Source organism: Mustela lutreola, chromosome 13, assembly GCF_030435805.1.
Source record: "Mustela lutreola isolate mMusLut2 chromosome 13, mMusLut2.pri, whole genome shotgun sequence".
Classification (NCBI taxonomy): domain Eukaryota; kingdom Metazoa; phylum Chordata; class Mammalia; order Carnivora; family Mustelidae; genus Mustela; species Mustela lutreola.
In genome coordinates this window covers 86,863,209-86,885,063 of record NC_081302.1, presented here as the reverse complement: position 1 = coordinate 86,885,063, position 21,855 = coordinate 86,863,209, and the positions used below count along the sequence as shown (strand labels likewise).

Genomic DNA, 21,855 nt, shown 5'->3' with positions numbered 1-21,855 from the left:
GGCATTTGTTTCCACTACCTACTATCCCTCCTCAGCAGGACACCCCAAGAACTCCTGTGTCCCACACAGGCCAGACTGAGGACTGACACCAAAGCAGACCTGAGAAACCTCACATTAGGGGTCACTGAAAAGTCCTCTTCAGCTGAGCCATGCTTTTGAGTCACCTGGCACGTACTGACTGATATGGGGTTGGTGGGAGGGCCAGGCCATCAGATCAGAGTGTTGAGGGTGAGGCTCAGCCCAGGTATGGTCAATTTGTTAACCCTCCCAAGTGGTTCTCACTGTATAGCTGAGGGATCATTCCAGTGGTTTTATCTTCTGGGGCTCAAGTTGTTTTTGGAATCCAGGGACTACAGGGCATGATCTAGTACAATGCTTGTTTCTGTCAAAAGGGAAACTGAGGCTCAGGAAGAGAGTGTGCTTTGCCTAAAGACACACAGTCAGTAACCAATTTGAGTGCCCAGGCCCACTGGCCCAGGCCCAGTTCAGCTCTCTGCCACTCTGCAGCTGCCCTCGGGCCCTGAGAGTTGTACCGTCCTCAGGGAGGCCCGGACACTGGTGAGGTCACTGTCTAATGCACAGCTCATCCCTCCAGCTCTTGACCTGCCAGCTACAATAGCCTCCTCTGCAATAGCCCAGATCTGGCTGGTTCCCATCTTCAGTCACCAAGCAGCCCTGGTGGCAGGCCTCTTGGAACAGGTCCCGTGTAGGTGGAGGGAGAGGAAGAAGACATAGCTAGGCATCTCCAGAAACTAGAAAAAATGTTAAAATACTGGGGCGCCTGGTTGGCTCAGTGGGTTAAAGCCTCTGCCTTCAGCTTGGGTCATGATCTCAGGGTCCTGGGATCGAGCCCCTCATCAGGCTCTCCGCTTGGTGGGGAGCCTGCTTCCTCTCTACCTCTCTGCCTGCCTCTCTGCCTACTTGTGATCCCTGTCTGTCAAATAAATAAATAAAATCTTTAAAATAAAATAAAATGCCAACCAGCATGGGAAGATCTACAAAGGCTTCTACATAAAGAGCTGGGATGGTGACAGAAACCTTGCCTCAGTCTCAAACGCTGTCTGCCTATCCCCTAGACCTTGACACTTGAGACTTCTAGAGAGGCCCTGCCTCCCTCAGGTGCCCTGCCTCCCTTCCAGATGCCACCACCCCATGTCAGGAACAGCTTCCCCAATCTCTTCCCTTCTGTAACAGCAATACAGGGCTCTGCTGGAATAGCCAGGTGCAGAGGGTACGACCTGCAGAATAGACTTGCAACCCAATTCCAGGGCCCAGAGACTGTACCAGTGATGCGGAGGGAGTTCTTCGGAATACCTTCTACTCACCATACATTTCTTGGTTCCAGAGGAGGCTGGCCCATGTCCTCAAGGACACTACTGTCCCAGGGGTTCAGCCGTGCCCCAGCCCTGTCCACCTGGCACCTTCAGCATACACACCAAGCTCAGCTCAGAGGTAGGGAGACCCCAGCCCAGGAGGAGGCTGGGTATGGGCCCTGTCTGGATCTAGCCAAGCCATACTGCCCTTGAGGTCAAACGGGGATTGGAGAACAGAGCCACCTGGCTAGCTTCTCCTTCCTGGGGGACTATAGTCACTTTCCCAGGGAGATCTTCCTTAGCCCTCCTTAGCACAGACCATAGTCTACCATAGCATGTTTTTACTGGCCTTATTTATTTTCTGTATTCCCCACTAAAATATAAGAACCACCAAGCTAGGGAGTTTTGTCTTTTGTTCCCTACTCTGTGTCAGAATAGTGCCTAGCACATAGCCACTTCCAGCACCTGCCTGTGGGCTATGCGTATGACTGTACACGCTGACTTTGGAAACAAAGGGAACAGCAACCGCCTCCCCAACCCCGTGTGGTCGGTGCATGTTAGGGGTTGCCAGGAGCACAAGGAGAGTACTCAGGGAGGGTGGGCTGGAGGAAGGTTGGAGAGGGAGGGAGGAGCCAGCCATGTAGCACCCTGGGCTCCCCTTGAGGACCTGAGTAAGATAGAGGCCAAAGCAAGGTTTGAGCAAAGGAGTGACCTGAGACATTATAATATACATATTATAATATACATATTAATATATAATTCATATATATATTCATAATATATTATACACATTAATATATAATAAAGGGCCACCAGAGGATGCACAAAATTCTATTTAAATTTCCAGATTCCAAAAGCAACTTTAATATCTGGTTCTATTCACAAGCACCTCCAAATCACAGTTTGTAGTTCACTATTCAGAGGGCCTCCTATTGTGAAAGGAATATTCCTGACTTGTCATAAGCCCCAAAATCCCCCACACTTGAATGAGCAGAAAGGGCTTCCCTGGAGGTAGATCGAAGGATAGGCTTCCCCTAGTGTGACTGGTCAAACTATGAAAGGACACGGAGGTAGAGAGGAAAAAAAGAAAGCAGGCAGAACAAGCTGCTGATGGAGTAGTTTGGAGCATTAAGCCTTTGTGGCCGCCCCCCCCCCCCGGGGCCACCCCGGGAGAATGTGCAAGGAGAGGGAAATGAGTGGCCATCAGGGGTGCTGTGGATGGAGGAAGGTGAACCAGGACAAGCTGTTCTGGGACCTGAGGCCCCTTTCAGGTCTCCTGATGCAGTCACTGCTTCCCTGCCCCAGATAGAGCTGGGGGTTGGCATCTTAACGGGGGCATCTCCTGCAGGCTGCCTGCTCCCCGTGCCCTCCTGGCCACTACTGCGGCTCAGCGGGTCTCACCAGCCCTTCTGGGCCCTGCAGCACAGGCTTCTTCTGCCGCCATGGGGCCCTCATGCCCAACGGCTCCCTAGGAGAAGAGACCAGTGGCCCTTGCCCTGCAGGTACCTCTGGGGGCTGGTCTGAGGAGGAGCCTGGGAAGGTGGGAAGGGAGCGAGCCCCAAGGCCACCACTCAGACCGGACTCCAGGGTCCCCTGGTCCTAAAGGAACTGGGTTTAGGCTGGGAGCACTCTGAGAGCCAGGAAGTGGTGTTTCCTGTGGACCTGACCTATTGGACCTGCTTCCCTTTCAGGGCACTTTTGTCCCCCAGGCACTGTTACCCCCAGGCCCTGCCCAGCCGGTACCTACAACAGGCTGGCCGCCCAGGGCCACTGTGAGTCTTGTCCTGAGGGGTGAGTGCTGAGAGGCCATCCTGGGGGTTCACGGGTCCGGCCGTGCAGGGTGTGCTTTCCTGCTATAGGACGTGCCTGGACCAGATGCTTGTGAAGACCTCTTTCAACCTGATTTTGCTGTGACTTTTAAAAAAAGTTCTCTGTAGAACTGCACCATCTTCTAGCCACACTTCTTGATCTCTTTATTGGGTATCATTCCTAATTTCAAACATGAGGCTCTTTTGCTCAAATTCAAGCCATTTAAGTACCCCATCCCCCCACCTCCACCCACCCTGGGGCCTTGAGCTGTAGCAGAGCTATGTCCCCAGCAGATTTCCTGAGGCCTACAATAAAAGGTGAACCTGGGCAGCCATCTCTGCCCTGCTCCATGCTGGTGGGGCCACCGAGCCCTGTGAACCGCCCCTCCCCACTTGTCTTTTCTGTAGTTTCTTCTGCCCGTCAAACACCTCCTCTGTGGTGGGGAATGAGTGTCCTGCAGGCCATTACTGCCCAGCCTCCACGTCCTTTGCTTCTCAGTTCCCCTGCCCCCGAGGCACCTACAGGCCACAGAGAGGGGGTGTCCAGCAGTCAGACTGCACTCTCTGTGATCCAGGTAAGGGGATAGGGACATACCTCCACCCCAGCCGTACTAGGCCCCATCCTCCCTGACCATGGAGGGCAGGTGACCACAGACAGCAATGTACATCTGCTGGCTGGGGTGGAAAGTGCCCCAATCTCTCCCCTCCCCATGATTGGGGATCCTGTCTTTCCCTCTCTCCTATAGGCTCCTACTGCCTCCTGCCTGGGCTGGTGGCCATATCTGGGCCTTGCAGGGCAGGGTTCCACTGCATTCAAGCAGCAGCTGTCCCCAACCCCACTGATGGAATCACAGGAGACCTCTGTCCTCCAGGCCACTTTTGTCCCAAAGGCAGCCCCAGACCCACTCCATGCCCTCCAGGTAAGTTACCGATGTGGTGTGGGGGGTACCAGAAGGGCAAGGGTGTGCCCTGGGCCCTTGAGAAGAGAAAGGTGTAGAGGTCCAGCCTTGGGAAGATATCTTAGGAAGGGCAGAGAAGAAACCCCCAAACTGTACTTAAAGAGCAATGTCCATCCTGCATCCACATCACTTGGGGCTTAGGGGTAGAATGATGAATGAGGTGACATAGAGCTTGGGCCCAGGCTCTTGGGGAGAGGGGGTACTTGAACATGGAGGGGGTGTATGGCAGAGGCACCTCAAGAAATGAGTGAGGCCTTGCAGCAAAGATATGGGGATGAGATGCACTTCAGCTTGTCAGGTCCCAGACCACATGTGGTGAGGCAGCCTAGGAGGCTGAGGAGCCCTTCAGCCCCTAGTCTGTGGGGTTAAGCAGGCAGAGCAGGGCCACAGCTTTTCAGTCTGAGAGGCACCCCCTTGGGTTTCCATCTGGGAGAGGGGCCCCCTGACGGTAGCTATGGAGTGTGTATCTGCAGGCTCTCTCCTGCCCATCCCTGGGGCCACATCTCAGGAGGACTGCCAGCCATGCCCAGGTGGCTGGTTCTGCTCCAGGGCTGGCCTGAGCTTCCCAGAGGCCCCATGTGAAGGAGGCTGGTTCTGCCCCAGGGCCTCTGTCTCTGGGCACAGTCCAGGTAAGAGCGGACCTCCTCGACATTTGGGTAGGGGTAGGGTACTATGGGAGTCCCAGTGGGCCAGCCTGGAAAGAAGACATGCTTGTGGGCTCTCCCTCTGTATTCAGGCTCCTGAGGCCCAACTGCAGTGTGACGGGCCCTCTTGACCTGGAACCTGCCGTGGAAGGGACTGAAAACACCAAGTGTTAGCAAAGCTCCTCATGAGCCCAAAGCACAGAAAGGGAGATGGGAGATGCATGGGATGAGTGGTGAGAAAAGGAAGAAACAAGAAGCATTTTTAAAAAATCAGTCAAAATGGAGAATCCCATGCTTGGGGGGAAAGCTGTGTAAGAAACTATAATAAGGGGACAGGAACGGTCTTCCCCCTCATGTGCTACCCGGGGTCCAGCAGAGAATGGGTAGAAGCTCGGACTCCAAAGACAAGAGTGCATTAGAAATCCATTTGGGAGAGGGGACACACTTCTGTCTTCTGGGGCCTCTGTTCTCAGCTGAGAACCAAGAACAGGTTGGTTTTGAGATGTATGTAATTTACTAGAGTTTTTAATTATACATTAGTTTTGAGATGCATGTAATTATACTAAAAGTTTAAAGCAGATTCCCTTTTTTTTTTTTTTATCAGAATGTATTGAAAGTTGGCTCTATCACTACATTACTCAGTTGCATTCTGACATTCTTTCCTGCAATAAAGAAAAGCACAGTTAAGTCACCCCTGGTTCCTAGGAATCATGCCCGGCCCTGAGAACCTTTAACAAGTGTGCTGTGCAAGGGAAGGTCAGCCACTGAATAGAAAAAAAGGAACTGGCCAGGACACAATCTTTGCAGATCCACACAAATTGTCACCAGAATACCAGTCAGAGAGATTTGGAAGGACATGAAAGAACCCCTCCTAGCAGTAGGGATCACACCTGCAGGGTCCAGGCCAGCTATGAATGCAAATGTATGAAGAGACCACAGTGCACATCAGGGCTCAAAGAAAGCTGCAAATCCAGGCAACTAAGTTTAAAAGATTATATTTCTGTGCAAGCCAAGAGAAGCTCCACTGTAGGGAGATCCAGCCTGCAGACCACTCGGCCTATGATCTCCATTCTAAGGCAGTCTTCCAACCAGCAGTCACTGACCGGTATGTCAGGCACTGTCTGTAGAGAGCCAAGAGATTCCAGTGCTCTGCTCTCACCAAGCTTACAACCTGATAGCACTTAAATGGGAAGGGGCTTCTCACCAAACAGGGAGGCTCCCTCTCATATTGCAGCTCTTAGGAGGGATACCCCTACACTGTCCTCCCTGGGAGATCTGGTCTTAGCATGGACAAAGCCCCAACCCAGAGTACAACCTATTTAGGACCACATCTCCAAAAAAATGCATCAACTATCCCCAGAAGTTTAAAAAGTCCATACATAAAAGAAAAAAAGAGTTTCAACTTTTCATCCTGAAGAGTACAGGTTTCTGATCCTGTTCCATCTCTTCCTGTGGTCTCTCTTCTAAACTAGCTCCCTGGTAACCCGCATCTCATGCCTTCATTAATCCAAGGCCAGTGGAAAACTGAGATCATGAACATGGACAGGTTTCCTAATGCTTATTAGTGCTATGTATGATGAAGAGCACAGGTTGTCTCCAGGGGACTTAGTTGACATAGCATTTCCCAAACTTACATCCCAAAGAGTATGATTTGAAGAATATTTCATAGGACTAGGACCCCTGGTAACACTGTTGGTGAGAGATGTTCTGAACTGGAAGCCTGGGGCTGCCTCAGGTAACTTGTGAGGTTCCCAGTTTCAAAACCCAATTTGTGGAGAGCACTGTCCCTCACCCCACTCAGCCCTGTCACTACAGATCTTGCTTCTTCCCACAAGAGGCCGCCAGGAGGTTCCTACGTGGACCTTCCACACAGAGCTGGATTTCAGCTGGAGTGTCCCTCGAGGTGTCGGTGGGGCTGAAGTATAAGGGACCAGACCCAAGAGAGTCACACATCAGAAGCACCATGAATCACATACCCCATCCCCTCAACCACATTCACCTAGAGGGAGTAAGAATTGTTGTGGGCTCTGGCTGGAAGGAGATGGGGGATCTCCCAAGAGGAAATCATTATCTCCGGTGGCTTTTCTAGGGACTCTCTGCCCTGTTGGGCACTCGTGCCCCCCAGGAAGTCTGGAACCCCAGCTCTGCCCCCCAGGGCAGTATCAGGATGAACCTGGACAGAGCCTCTGCAAGATATGCCCGGCTGGAAAGTGAGGAGATGTTGCTGGGTCTGGGGTTCCTTCTTTATCTGGGTGACACCTGACCTGTCCTGCCCTCTCTGAAGCTAGAGGGACTCAGCCATGTTGCAGGGACCAGTGACCACAGGCCTTCCAGGAACCCTTGCCCTTCAGAGCCCAATGTAATTAAAACCCTAATGCCAATGCAGGGGCCTTGAAGAGCTGTAGGTTTCAAGTACAAGACCCATGAGGAAAGAGGCTATTGTCCATCTTGATGTCCATTTCCTCTGACCTCAGATGGTCTAGGGGGTGGTTCGCTTCTGCCCAAATCCCTCTGTGCTCTGGGAGCTTCCTTCCCCTAGAAGACCCTCACTGTCTAGAGAACCTAGGGATACAGAAGGCCCTGGCTGTCATTGCTGACCACCTACTGGCTGTTTCCACAGGTTCTGTTCCTTCAGGATCCAGAGACCAGGTGCCAGGCCTACTTGGCCAGTGAACTGTCCTCCTGGCTACTACTGCCCTTTGGGTACCTGGAGTCCCACCCAGCACCCATGTCCCAGGGGCACCTTCCGAGAATGGCCTGGTGCACGCAGTGCTAAGGATTGTAGGCCTTGTCCTGCAGGACAGTTCTGCTCAGATTCAGGTGACACTAGCCATTTCTCTGGGACTTTGCAGGGTCCTTAACTGATCCGTTTATCCCAGAAGCATTCAGCCTGCATGCGGGTAACATCATAGTTTCCCTCCCATCACATATGACCTGAAGCTCTATATAGGAGACATTGCCTGAGGCCTGAACACGGGGATGGATAGAGAAGGCAAAGATGACCTGACACTGACCCCTGAGAATTGACAGCGGGGAAGGGGATAGAAAAAGACAACCAAGAACATGAATATCCCAGCACAAGCACACTGATTTCTGGAAGACAAGACACTCCAGTTGTCTTGGAGTTGGGGGGACATTGATCCCACAGGGGTTGAGGCTTCATGAAGCTCTTGCAGGCTTTGAAGTTGATGGCCTTGTTTAGGAAACAGGGGCTTCTGTCCAGAATGGCAGGGGACAGGACTTCAGGGAGACCCTGCCAGAGCTGAGCCTAAGAATGAGAGGCAGTACCACAGTGGAAAGAGAAGGAGGACATAGTACGGTGTGTCTTTGTCCATTGTAGCTGTCTACCACATTCATGTATAGATCACCTAGAACCAGATATGGTAGAGCAGTAAACAGTGCTGGGAAGCAGAAGAAGGGAGGTATGAATTCCCACAAATGGTCCCCCAGGAACCCCCTAGGAGCATTATTCTGTGTCACACCATAAAAAGGCTGAGGATGTGAGGCTTTGGTCCATCACCTGCAGCCAGGGCAGGAGAACCCTGCACACCTCCAACAACCACAACAGAGCCTCTACTTCTAGGTTCCTAAGTCAGTACTCTCTCACTTTGGCTCTACATGAGCCCATGGGATATGACCAGACAGGCCTTTTAACTTACTTATCCTCAGAATAAGGCTGTTTTGTTGCAGATGAAAAACCTAAGTTGAGAAAGAACTCCTGCACAGCTGCACAGGGAGAGAGCTCTGAGCATGAGGGGACATGGGGTCTGGCTACAAAGCCTAACTCTTTGAGCCTCAGGGCACACTGCACTTCCAAGCTTAGGCACAGATCCAGACATACTTCCAGGTCCCTTTTCTCCTTTTCCATCTCATTGGCAGCCAGGCCCACCATCGTGGACTCAGCATGCCTCCACCCCTTCTCCACAGGGTCCGGAAAACCCTTCCCAGATGGGCTATGCTCGCCAGGTTATTATTGTCCTCCTGGCCAGACTTCAGCCACCCCTACATCATTCCGGTGCCCCCGTGGCTTCTACTGTCCAGAGGGATCTCCACAGCCAAGGGCCTGCGAGAACGGAACATTCCAGCCCCAGGAGGCCAAGGGCTCTTGTGAGCCATGCCCTGCAGGATTCTACTGTGAAGCCTCAGGCACAGGTAGGCTCACTGGGGCTGAACACAGGGCCCCCATGTTGTTCTGGGTCCCAGGGTAAGGTGCTGGTAGTTCGAGCCCCTGCAGAAGTGATGCCTACTTGACAAGGAAGAGATCACCTCCCTTCTAAAAGGCAGGGGGCAAGAGGGCGGGGCAGGGACTAACAGTGAATTGGCTCAGTGCAAAAGGAGACCCCTGGTATCTCCCTTATGTCCTCCTTTAGATTTGGCTTTAGAAGGTACCTTAGGAATTCTTATGTCAGAAGTTTGGTTGTCATAGTATTACGATCTACATGCACCCCTTGACAACTGACAGTAGAGTGGAGGGAAGGGGACACCAAAACCAGCCAGGTACAAGGAAAGGACATGTTAGGAAGAGGCATTGCATGACGACTCATACCCTGGCATACCCTGTGCCAAGCTCAGGACAATAGGCACCAGATGCAGGACAGGACAGTCTGAGGTCTAGGACCCGAGGATCTAGGTGGCTGTGGCCTGACTCAGTTTTCTCAAGGTACATTCTGCACACTTGAGGTCATGACAGGGCCTTGGTCGTGTTTAGAGATACATGGGTGGCTACTGGCCTGGCAGAGAAGCCATAGCAAGGCAGTGGTGTCTGCAGACCAGCATGTCCAGCAGGGACGAGTGCCACCTTCTGGAGAAAGGGAGCTTTACGCTCAACAGATAGCCTCAAGGCTGGAGATCTCTGGAGCCCACAGAGGTCTCCTGGGTAGCCATTGAGGGTCTCCCTCCAAGCCAACATGCCCAGAAATTGGACAAAGAATAAAGAACATTGACTGAAGACCTGGGCCAGGTCAGCTTCAGAGCCTGGGGTTCCCGTCTCTGACCAGGATGCTCAGAAGGTAGTGATCCCACTGCAAGCTCAGGCTAACCCTGCCATTGCCCTCTAGGTCCCACGGCTGGTGGACCCAACCTGTGCCTCCAGGGCTACTTCTGTCCCCCCGGCTCCCATTCAGCCATGGCCAACCCATGCCCTCGGGGGACATTTGGGCCCAGGCAAGGGGCCAGTGCAGAGCTGGACTGTGAGTTGTGCCCAGCAGGTTGGTGGACTCTGGCTCACGGGCCCTTGGGAAGCCTCGACTAAAGGGCTGAGAAGAAAATGAAGAGAAGTAGAAGAAGGGCAATCAACCGAGTCCATGAGGGAATGTGCCTTGGTCCCCTGGACCTGTACTGTCATGGCAGCCCCTCTCAAGTCTAACAGCTAGGGCAAGGAAAACAAAGTCATGTTCAAATATGGGCCAGGGCCCCACTGACCTACAGGCCCACAGCTCCCACCATCTTTTGGATTCTCCAGTCCTCCTCATACCCTGTGGCCCAGCCCACCCCACATGTAGCTCCAGGGCTCGGGCAAGACCAGCCCCATGTTTTCTTCAGAGACCAGGGGTTGCTGGAGAGAAATTGCTGCCTGGTCAGGGCAGATCCATGTCTCTCTAGCTCATTCTGCCCCTCACTCCCTGTATTCTGCCTGGCCATCCTGCCAACACCTTGTGCTACTCTGAAAGCTGAGGAAGGGAGGAACAGGTCAGGCACAGCCCAAGAGAGACTGGGCTGGTGCCAGAGCCAGTGGGTCTGCTTCTTCTAGGGATGTTCTGCTCATCAGAAGGGCTGTCCCAGCCATCAGGGCTCTGCCACGCGGCCTACTACTGCACAGGAGGAGCAGTGTCACCCACACCCCTCAGACACAAGGTATGTAACGCTGGGCATGGCCCTCCAGACGTGTATCTGAGCCCACCTGCAACACCCCCGGGGTACTGGACCACAGAGCTGGCCAGTGTCTCCTACTAGGCTGAGGGTCGAGTGCCCTGAGGGCAGGACCATTCTCACCTCTGTGTCACCAGGGCCTAGTGTGGGACCCACCCTGTGATAGCTTATCAGTGATTCTAAGATGTGCATCTTTTTCACATTTAACATCTCTAAAATCAGCAGTGTCTTCTAATCCATGGCATCTGTAAGCCAAGGTGGCAGTGACCTTTTTTTTTTAATTAAATTTATTTATTTTCAGCATAACAGTATTCATTATTTTTGCACCACACCCAGTGCTCCATGCAATCCGTGCCCTCTCTAATACCCACCACCTGGTACCCCAACCTCCCACCACCCCGCCACTTCAAACCCCTTAGATTGTTTTTCAGAGTCCATAGTCTCTCATGGTTCACCTTTTTCTTTTAAGTCATTCGCCTTCCAGTGTGTGACTCCTGGGGGTTGATGACATGTAACGATAAGAGCGGTAACATAAACAGAGGCTTTATTCGGTGCTGGCCAACATCCTGTTCTGTGTGCATAGTGATCCGGCAGTCCTCAGTGGGAAGTCCCATGGTCATCCTACTTTAGGCATGCAGCTACAGGTAGTATGTGGGGTTCTCAAAGCCAAGTGGTGAGAAAGAAATGGTCAATATGTAGGATCATTGTACTGTAGAACAGGGTAGTGGAGAGTCAGTTGGGTAGATGGACATCCAGACCCACATTGCACAAACAGATGGCGTGATATTGGTGTGATAGTTGACTCTGATTCTCGTTTTGTTACTGACTTGCTATGTGACCTTGAACATACCTTCCCTTTGCCCTCTCTGGACCCCAACTTCTCTTTTAGAAACTGCCCCTTCTGGAAGCCCCCAGTTCCACGCTGACACTACAGAGAAAATAGGCCCGGGGATGAAGAGTAGAGGGGAGGGAAGCCACTAAGTCAACAGTATGATTTAGGAAGTAAGAGACTCCTTCCGGACCTCCTCACTCCTCCTCCTTAGTCTCTGGCTGCCACAGGCAGAAGCATGTAGTAATGGGACGATTTTTCATGTAACGTTCTTATTTGCACCCTCCAGGGGCCAGCAGGTTTAGGCAGCGGTGTGTGCAACCTGAGACTGCAGCTCTGATGGAACAGCCTTTCTTCCTTCTTTCTGACTACACAGGTGGAGGCCCCAGGATTCTCTGGGAATGACATCTGCCCACCTGGCTTCTTCTGTCCCAGAGGAACAGGCTTCCCAGTGCCATGCCTGCCTGGGTTTTACTCCTCTGCTCCAGGCCTGGCCAGTGAGGACCAGTGCCTGCCGTGTCCCCCAGGGCACTACTGCAGCCATCCTGGGCTGTCCCATGCCATGGAAGCAGAGCTCTGCGATGCAGGGTAGGGTACCCTGACCCTGCAGTCCTCAGTGCAAAGAGGGAGTATCCCTAAGTCAGGTCTGACATGACCCCCAAGTCACAGATTAATCCTAGATCCTATGGTCTCTCCTCAGCCCCTGTGAGGATCCTGGGCTAGGGTGATTGTGCCTCAGGATAGGAGCCTCTGATGTGTCATCCCTTAGATACAAGGCTGAACTAATCACAGCTTCTAGGGCCCTCCTAGTACTGACTTTCCAATATCTTAGAGTGCTGGGTTGCTGGGCCATCCCCGTGTCCCACTCAGCCCCAGGACAGCCTCCACGCCCTCTGTCACCCCTGCCAGGCCCTAGTCTTTACCCCCTTCGCCAACAGCCTCTGCGGACAGATGTCTGAGATTCCTAGCAGGTGCATTTTCCCCTTATTGTTGAAAGGGGTAGAGACTGGCCACAGCCACCAGTAAGCTCCGTTTGGGTCCTATGTGAAGGAAGGCCTGCCCCATCTGTTCAGGGCCCTGAGGACAGAGAAATTCTAGAGAAGAGAGCCATGCTTGTTCTAGGAAATGTCTAACCCTTCCCAGTACCCTTCCTGAGCCCCTACTGCATAGTTTCTTGTCACGGGGCATAGACATTTTAGAGTTGAGGACCAGAGGACCTCCTTCCATCTGAGGGATGGCCCTTGACTGTGGCCACTCTGGCCTTATCCTCAGCACAACTCTGATGACCTAAGGCTCCAAAGGCCACCCCTTTCTCCCACCTTCTACCTGTCCAGGACCCCATGGTCATACTATAGGAGGTTTAGCCACGGTTCTCCATTTCCTCAGGTACATCTGCCTGGGAGGCAGTGCTGTGCCCTCACCTTCTGATGGAACCCATGGCTACAGATGTCCCCCTGGTTTTCACTGTCCCCCAGGGGCTCACAGCGAGCAGCCCTGTGAGCCTGGCACCTTCAGCCCATTGCCTGGAGCTGACACCTGCCTGCCCTGTCCAGGGGGCACCTACTGCCAAAAGGCTGCTACTGTGAAGCCCACAACCTGCCCCAAAGGTAATGAATGCCCTCGGGCCAGTCTCTGCCCTCACTCTCAAGGGTAGAGGGATACTGGACATGACTGCAATGGACAGTGCACCTCAGGACTCAGTGCAGCTGGGACCTCTGGCCCCCAAAGCTCAGCCCTCTCTCAGAACTCAACGCTTGATAGCAAAACCTCAGCCTTCTCTGGTAGCCAGTGACCCACCTATAAAATGGGGCTAATCATACTGCAGAGGGAGGGCACAAGGTGAAGGTTGTTGTGGGAGGCTCACCTGCCTGGGGACGCTGCCACTACCTTCCTTTACATGGTCTGTGACCAGCCTCATATCTCGTTACTCTAGGTTCCCAGTAGGTGCCCAGGAGGTGAGTGTGCATATGTCACAGAGGGAGGAACACAGGTCTGAGAGGCAGGACATTCTGGTCAGTCCCACTCTGATCCTAAGGTGCCACTGTCCTTCAACAGCCACAACCTGTCTCTAAAGCACAACCAGAGGACCCATGAGAACCCCACCCCAGGGAAGCTGCCTCCCTCAGTAAACACCCCACAGAGAAGACTACAGCACATCTTGTGTGAGACTCTTCAGCAAGTTGTTGGCCAAGGCCACCCTAACAGGTGGTCTTATGGCAGCTATTCCTTGAGGTGGATACTGGGGGCTTGTGTAAAGTGCACATGACCCCACTTTCTCCATGATAAGAAACTCTCCCTCCTGACCTATGGAGCCAGGCTGCTCCTGTTACTTACTCTCACTAAGTAATGACCCCAGAAACCTCCATGCTGATGTGATGTGACATCACACAGGGGCAGACATACCACAGGGGCAGGTATACACACATGCACACAGGCACACCTTGGCTGTCTGCACACACACACACCCACCCTAAAGTTCCCACCCCATACGCCTGGATTCTAATCCTCCCCACCTTCTCCCACCACTGGGGCCAGAATCCTCTTCCACATCCTTTCACTGTGCTCTCCACATCCCCTCAAGTCTGCCCTCACTTCTTTGCTGTGAACGGTAGGAGACTGTAGGGCCCAGGGAGCCACTGTGGGGTTGGGATGCATGGTGCTCAGGGACACTGGCCTTCCCCACAGGTCACTATTGCCCAGGAGGGACATCCTCCGCTCTTCCCTGCCCTGAGGGAACCCTGAACCCACGGGAAGGTTCTCTCTCCCCTAGGGCCTGCCATCCCTGTCCTGCAGGGAGGTATTGCCCTGGGGAGGGCAACGGGCAGACTGAGGGTGAGTACCAGCGACAGTGGAGCTAGGTCCTGGCTCCACTGTGTGGCTTCCCCCAGCGTTCTCCTTGGCTGGGCCACAGCATGGGTCTGGGTCTGACAGCCTGCCTCAGTGTGGGCCCCTGCTACTTCCTCCCTTGAACCCTGCTCCTCCCTCCTTCCCCTAAAAGTCCTCAGGCTTGTGGCCAAGAATAGGTTCTCATTTTAGCTCTGAACTTAGTGCAGGTGTGACCTCGGACAGGTCACTTCATCTCTCAGACCTCAGTCTCTTCCCCTGTAAAGTGGGGATGATCACAGTACACACCTCCCACAGTTGCTGTGGAGAGTGTGGTCATTACAAACAGGAGCTTAGAACAGTGCCTGGTGTACAACAAGTGCCCACACCTGTTACCTCCTAGAGCTACCCCTCCCCCTGGATTCCGTGTGGAAGCCACCAGCTAAGGGTCAAGGACTCCCTTCTTCATGCTTTAATTTCCCTTATACTTTGGGGTTAGGTACAGCAGACAGAGACTAGGGAGGAGGCAAGATATAGCATAGGCAGCTGGTAAGGTTTCCTTTGCTGCTCTAAAATTCTAGTCTTTCTATATCCAAGGACCCTGCTCAGCTGGTTACTACTGTGAGGGGGGAGCTGCCAGCCCCACTCCCCAGAGAAAATCTGCCTTTCCCCTCAATGGACCTTGCCCACAAGGCCACTACTGCCCCCAGGGGACTCTGTACCCTGTGCCCTGCCCCATGGGGACAACAAGGAGTAGCCCAGGTGAGCATCTGCCCTGTGTTTCCCATCCCCTCCCAGCTATGGGCCCCTCCTCCTTCAAACTCCCAACTTTAACACCCTAGACACAAACTGCACAATGGGAACATCTGTTTGTCAGGGTCTTTGGGGTTCCCACTGGGGTGGACTTGAGTCTGGGGGAAGGCCTGTGCCTGAGAGTTGGTGTTAGGGCTTCTTGTCCCTGGGACACGGCCCACTCCTCCACCCCTTAACCTGTGCCCAAAGCTGGGCTCTGCCCATGAAACACCAGGCTGCGCCACTGACCAACCCGAAGAAGAGATGCCCTAAGGGAGGCTCTGGCCAGTGGTTGCTTCATTCAACACATATTGTGCCAGGCTCCATTCTAGCAAGCAGGAAACGATCTCATCCTCAGGGGTTGATATTCCCGGTTGGGGACATACAGAGTCCATGAACCATGACCTCCCTATCCAAGGTGGCACCTCTGAAGAAAGCTGTGGACCGTGCCCAGCTGGATCCTTCTGCCCTGGCCTGGGCCTAAGCTCTCCTATCAGTGCCTGTGTGGCTGGCTCCAAATGCTCCTGGGACCTCAGGACCTCCAGCCCCATGGCTTTCCTCTGCCCTCAGGTACCTCCCCAGGAGCTACAGGAGGGAACCTGGTCTCCTAGGCTTGGGGAAGCCAGGGAACCCCACCCAGGATTCAAGCTGGAGCCCTTCAACTGGGGACCTCAGGCAATTTTCTGGTACCTCCTATGAGGCACCTCAACACTCCCATCTCCAGGCCCCAGTTCTTTCTCCAGTGCCCCCACCCAGCCTCTGGTCTCCTGTACTGCAGTCACCATGGCCTGTACCAGCTGGAAGGAAGGACAATGCACTGACGTGCCTGAGCACACAACCATGCCCAGCCTGGCTCTCAGAGGGACCACTTTGTGTCCAATGCCCAGGGTCACTTCTGCCAACCAGGGTCTGCTTGGCCTGCCCCCTGCCATCAAGGGGAGTACCAGCCCTCCCTAGGCTCAGACACCTGCCTCTCGTGTCCACCTGGCTTTCACTGTCCTCATCCCGGCACCAAAATGCCCAGGCTTTGCCCAGCTCATGCCTACTGCCCAACCGGTAAGCTCTCAAGTCTCCATGCATCCCAGGCCCTCATCTTTCTCCCCAACATCCTCACCTATCTTCCTTGCTTCTTTCTTTCTTTCTTTCCTCATTTAAACTCCATGGAGAGCCTACCTCATGCCAGGCACTGTATTTGCACTAATGGTGAAGACCATCTGCATAGATTTCATCCTCCCCTCATCTCTGCCCCAAGCCCATTCCATCTGCTCTGTTCCCTTTCTTTTCTTCAGCTGTTGACTCACCCATGCACAACGTCCTGTCCCTTACTTACACTCAGCCTGGGGGTCCAGGGTGAGCACCTGGACCAGGATTATGGCAAACAGATGTCATCACCTATGCTGGTCTGGGTCAACCGTCTGGGAGCAGCTTCCTGAACAACACATAGAGAAGGGCTCCTCAGTGGTGTTGGGCCCCTGGAAGTGGAACTCAAAGTTCCACTTTGGTGCCCCAGTGATCACAAGTATGCTCTCCTCAAGTCTGAGTCAAGTCATCCTGAGCACACTGTGCATGAGCCCACCCTCACACAATACACACATCCTCACATCATACACACACCCTCACAGAACACATACACATATGCACAAGTGTACTTACAGTGCAGAGACACACAAACTCACACGTGTGCACACACAGTGTATACAGGCACACACACATGCATACACACATATCTATGCTGTCCCCAGGCAGCCTGGCAAACAAATAGGTATCCACAAAAGTTCAGTCTCTTCCATGTCTTACATTAATTTAGGCAAATCTTTCTGCCAATTTTAGGAGTTGTAACTACTTACACTTTGCAAGTGTTAGATTCACAGGTGATGCATACATTTGTTTTCCCTGTGACTAAGGTGTGAAAGGTTTATATGCCACTTTAAAATGAGTGACCTCTTAGCCCAGAATATTTACATTTCAAGTCCAAAGAACTTGGCCTGTTGTCCCCATGACTACTCATTATATTAGTCACACACACACACACACACACACACACACGGAGGACAGCTGGTCTCTGGGGAAGCACTGTTCTGCCTTCCTGTCCCCACCACCCAGACCCTAAACCACTCTTGCTGAAGTTGCTGATTCTTACTTTAACCTCCCCTAACTAAAGTCACACCTTTCAGTTTCTTACCCACCCTCCTGGTCAGAAATTTTTTTTTTTTTTTTTCAGCAGATGCAGCTGCTCCCTTCAACTTTTTTCCCTGTTGGAGGGACTTCTCTTATTTCCCATTCCAGATGTGTATACTGGGGTGTCCCTGGCACAAACAGCACAGGTCACAAGAAAATGTTGAGGTCACCAAAGCCAGAGGAAGGCCCCCAGGACAAGGGCCACTGATGCAAGGGGGTTGTGGGGCAACCCGTGTTGGAGAGGAGGGAACCATACAGGCACATCCCACCCAGCCAGGCTGGGCAACAGGGCACTGTGGAAGGATTGGCTGGGAGAAGGCAATCTCCAAGAGAGATGTGCTTAGTATGGATGGACTGGTTCCAGCTCAGTCCCAGAGAATCCAGTGTCTGGCACCAAGAAGGCAGCCAGCTGAGCCTATTGGCTAGATTAAAGCCTCTCGCCCCTAAATAGCTTCACTGCTACCTAGAAGTCCTTCCCTAGGGAGTTACCCTTCTGTAAGGGGACAATAATCCTAGGGAGAGAGACTAAAGTCATGGCCATTTCAGCTCTTCAAAAGCTCTGAGAAAGCAGGAAGGAAAAGCTCAGCACCATGGGGGCAGCAAAAGGCTGATGGGTGGGGGGCCAGGTCACTAATTGATCCAGGCATGGAGCAGGTGGGTCCACAGGGATCAATGTGACCTGAGCCCTTAGCTGCCCGTCTTCACTGCCTAACCCCCCTCTCCAGGAACATGGTCCCCTCCTCCGTGTCCTCCAGGGACCTTCACATCCCAAGATGCGTCAGGCCTCCGGGAAGAGGGTGACTGCTCCATCTGTCACCCTGGTAGCTACTGCAGGTCAGTAATAGCCCAGAGCCCCACACTGACATCGAAGTGTGCCCTCCAGGCAAAGAGGCCCAACAGGCCCTGGGCCTGCCCTGAGCTCGCCCCCTCTGTTAGTGGGACAGCAAAGGTGCAAGGGGCCAGGGCCCACTACAGGATGGCAGCCCTACCTGGCCACATAGGCCTGAACAGGGAAGGAAACCTGACAATTAGGTGAAGAGAGCTAGGACAATGGGGGCAGACCCAGGACTTGGTTTTAAATAATAAATACATTCAAACTGAGGAAGGGTCAATATAAAATAAAAACAGCTCAGCTTAGTCCCTGCCTAAAAACATGGGAAATTTCCTTAGAGGCAAAATTCTTTGTGCCTCCAGTTAATACCAGAGTTCTGCACATACACCCGGGGAAAAACAGGAACAATCCTTCCTTCTAGCTCCTCTTCTGAATCTTCTACAATGTGAATAGCTTTTGTAATTATTGGAGCTGGAAGGACTATGAATGTTACCTATAAACAGAATAATCAGAGAGCAGGGCTCAGGATGGCCAAATTCTACCTGAAATGTCTTACACCTACTTGGTATGGTGAAGACATGTATTTATACAATGGGCTCATTCTCACGGTAGCAGTAGAAGCCACTGGAAGAACGCTGTGCTTGGGATTCAGAGACTCAGGCTCTAGGGCTGCATGGGATAGGGGTTCCCCAGGCTCTCATAAGACCTTGGGGAGAAGCCCAGCCCTCAAATTAGCCCTTGCCCCAACTCCCCCAGAGTAACCAGACAAAAAGCATATTGGGGTTCTCTGGTCCAGAGAAAGCTCCCAACATTTGCTGAAAACACATACCTCCAATTTCCTGGGACTGGGAAGGGGGATCCTCAAAAGAAGAGTTGCTCTATTTCATGCAGAGGCAAACTTACTTCAAAGCAGATGATTTTCTACTTAAAAGGAGATCATGGAGGTTTCCTCAGATGCCCTTTCTGGAGGATTGTCTCCCTGTACTCAGGAAGTTCTTCCTGAGGTCTAGCCTGCTTTCTGCTGCAGAGTGGGAGATAAGACTAGTGGCCAGACTAGTCTTCTAGAGAGCCCAGGCCCAGGGATCTGGCAGGCCGCCAGCACGCCCAGGGTTAATGCAGAGAGTGGGTAGACTAGCTGCCAGTTCCCTTCCTCCTCACCTCACAGTGACTGCCGCAGGACTACCAAGTTCCTCCAGGAGAGGCTCGTCCTGCTACTGGCAGTCCTGAGTCCTGCCCTTTATCCGCTGAGCTCCACAGTCAGTGGAGTAGACATCCAGGAATCTGTCTTTTCCGGAAGGATGCGCAAGGGTGGAGCTCCCAGTGCTGTACTGGGCCCAGCACCCCTGGATCCGAGCCTCATGCCCCGTTTTATTGCTGGGTCTTGTTTCTATCCTATACATGGATAGATCCATGTGTTCTCCTGGGAGAGAGGTCAAAAGCATTTCACACTGTGGGTCACAATAAAACTATCTGAAACAAGGGCCTGGATCCCCTCTGGTGCTGAGGCACTGGGCTCAGATCAGTCCCTGCAACCTGATCTCACCCTTCTCCCCTCTCTGTGCTGTTAGAGGTGGACGGGTGTGGGGGAAATGCCCTGCTGGTTATTTCTGTCCTGCTGGGACCTCCGAACTGACGACACAAGGTCCCACGGAGTCTCAGCCCTCGTGCCCCCAGGGACAGCTGTGCGCCAAGCAGTGCCCACCAGGTAATGACCCCTGTTTCTTCCCCTTAGAGTGTGAAAGAGGCAGAGAGCAAGGCTGCTTGGCTGCCACCACAGCACTCACCTGGGCAAAGGATTTCTTGTTTGGGTCAAAAACAGACCCTGAAAATAGCTAACTCCCATACCTGACTGACTAAGTAGAACCCGTGACTCTTGTCAAATCAGTAACGTTCTGAATTTCATTAGGTTTGATCGCCATGTAGGTCATAGAATTTCCTTAAAGAAATCATCAAAAATAGTTGAGCCCCAGTGTTGTGCAACTAACATGTATCTGCATGTGCATGTGTATGTAATTACATACATCAAACGTATGTGATATGAATAGACACCTAGAGCAATTCAGAAGGTTACTAATTTTACAAACATAAAAGCAAGTGAAGCCAGGACTGGCATCCAGACCACTCAACTCCTGGGCCAACAGAACCCCCGGGCCACCCCTGGATTCATGCTGTTCCTGCTCTGCCACAGCTGAGCAATCTACCTACCTTCCACAAGACCCAGTGTGACCCCTTATGCTTCAGGCTTTTACTGCCCAGAGGGCAGTGGAGAACCCACCTTATGCCCACCTCATACTGTGGCGGCTGCCCCTGGAGCCAAGCAGCAAGACGATTGTGGGCCTTGCCCTGCTGGGCGCTGGTGCAAAGCCGGTAAGTCAACAGCACTGCAGCCAGAAGGGCGCTGGACCCGAGAAGGGCTGAGGGAGGCCCTCTGGGCAGGAGGAGAGGATGGAAAGTGAGCACAACCTTTGCTCTCCAGGAGACCCAACCACTCACCCCTGCCCTGCTGGCCACTACTGCCCTGGAGGGAATAAGACCAGTCCAGGAACCCCCCAGGCCTGCCCTGAACACACCTATCTGGCTGCAGAAGGAGGCCAGAGTCTGGCAGAGTGCCTCCCTTGCCCTCCCGGGTACCACTGCCTGTCCCCAGGTGAGAGGTTGATCCTAAGCTGGATGCTAAGAGCTTTTATGGAGGAGAGTAAGAGGTTTTCAGAGGTCGCATGGCCATGCCTGATGTTTTTCCTTCCAGGTCTCTCTTCCTTCAAAAGCCAGCCATGTCCTCCAGGCTACTGGTGTCCAGGTGATCAGGGTGCCTTTCTCTGTCCACCTGGCACCTTTCGAACAAAGCCAGGGGCATCATCCCAAGAAGACTGTGAGCTCTGTCCCCCTGGCCACTACTGCCCCCAGGCTGAGCTTCAAGATCATGCAAATATGTTTGTGATCCCCTGCAGAGCTGGAGCTGAGTGCCCTGCAGGTGAGACTGCTTTGCCTATCTGTCCCTCCCCAGCCCATGACCCTAACCCTGTGCCCGCACCCCTGAGGCTTAAGCCAGGTGCTCAGGCAGGTCTCACCAGCACAGGACACATCATGCAGGCATGGTATGGCCACCTGCTTGCCCTAGCAAGCCATATACCCAGTCCCCCAGGGTCCACTCAGTCTTGGTTGGATCTTCACCACATTGAGTCCCCCTAAGACCCAGGTGCCTTGGTCTGTTCTGTCTCTTTCAGGTTCTGTGGCTGAGGTCACATGCAGGGCTGGCTCCTACTGCGGGCCCCAGACAGGGGTCCCCCCACTTTGCCCTGGGGGCTATGCCTGCCCTGCTGGCTCTTCCACCTACACTGGCCCAGGGCAGCTGTGAGTACCTCCCCTGTCTGTGTAACTGGGGCTCCCCCTGTGTCTCAGCCTCTGGGCTCTCCAGAGAGGAGTCAACCCCCCTAAGCCCCAAAGAATGCAGGCCAAAATAGCAGGGCCCAGAGGCAAGTACTGTGTAACCTATTGCTTGGGCTTCCCAGCTAGGGTGTTCTGGTGCCTCAGTCCTGCCTCTGTCCCTAAGAAGGATGGGTGAGGAAACAAATCCCACTGAGATGCCCTTCTTAGTTTCCAAGGTCATTCCCTGTGAGGTGGCCAGATTTAGCAAATAAAAATACAAGAAAACCCAGTTAATAAAAAAAAGAAAGGAAGGAAGGAAGAAAGAAAGAAAACCCAGTTAAGTATGAATTTCGGGTAAACGATAAATAATTTTTTAGTGTAAGTATGGCCTATGTAATATGCAGTAGTACTTATTGTTTATTCATTGTTAATTGCTCGTTGCT

The 21,855-nt window shown here is 52.9% G+C and overlaps 1 protein-coding gene across 1 annotated transcript in view; it reads left to right on the top strand.

Annotated features, from left to right (window-relative positions):
- LOC131814124 (SCO-spondin-like) overlaps nucleotides 1–21,855 on the top strand; it is a 105,724-nt gene that overhangs the window by 39,446 nt on the left and 44,423 nt on the right. The window contains exons 24-46 of the mRNA XM_059144822.1: nucleotides 1,346–1,452; nucleotides 2,662–2,815; nucleotides 3,005–3,104; nucleotides 3,530–3,696; nucleotides 3,868–4,041; nucleotides 4,554–4,709; nucleotides 6,814–6,934; nucleotides 7,345–7,544; nucleotides 8,652–8,876; nucleotides 9,782–9,931; nucleotides 10,474–10,577; nucleotides 11,798–12,009; nucleotides 12,808–13,028; nucleotides 14,107–14,253; nucleotides 14,842–15,006; nucleotides 15,455–15,606; nucleotides 15,924–16,092; nucleotides 17,940–18,048; nucleotides 19,615–19,751; nucleotides 20,288–20,413; nucleotides 20,523–20,693; nucleotides 20,793–21,017; nucleotides 21,271–21,397. Coding sequence (XP_059000805.1) covers nucleotides 1,346–1,452; nucleotides 2,662–2,815; nucleotides 3,005–3,104; nucleotides 3,530–3,696; nucleotides 3,868–4,041; nucleotides 4,554–4,709; nucleotides 6,814–6,934; nucleotides 7,345–7,544; nucleotides 8,652–8,876; nucleotides 9,782–9,931; nucleotides 10,474–10,577; nucleotides 11,798–12,009; nucleotides 12,808–13,028; nucleotides 14,107–14,253; nucleotides 14,842–15,006; nucleotides 15,455–15,606; nucleotides 15,924–16,092; nucleotides 17,940–18,048; nucleotides 19,615–19,751; nucleotides 20,288–20,413; nucleotides 20,523–20,693; nucleotides 20,793–21,017; nucleotides 21,271–21,397 — 3,619 coding nt within the window. The remainder of the gene's footprint in view (nucleotides 1–1,345; nucleotides 1,453–2,661; nucleotides 2,816–3,004; nucleotides 3,105–3,529; nucleotides 3,697–3,867; nucleotides 4,042–4,553; nucleotides 4,710–6,813; nucleotides 6,935–7,344; nucleotides 7,545–8,651; nucleotides 8,877–9,781; nucleotides 9,932–10,473; nucleotides 10,578–11,797; nucleotides 12,010–12,807; nucleotides 13,029–14,106; nucleotides 14,254–14,841; nucleotides 15,007–15,454; nucleotides 15,607–15,923; nucleotides 16,093–17,939; nucleotides 18,049–19,614; nucleotides 19,752–20,287; nucleotides 20,414–20,522; nucleotides 20,694–20,792; nucleotides 21,018–21,270; nucleotides 21,398–21,855) is intronic.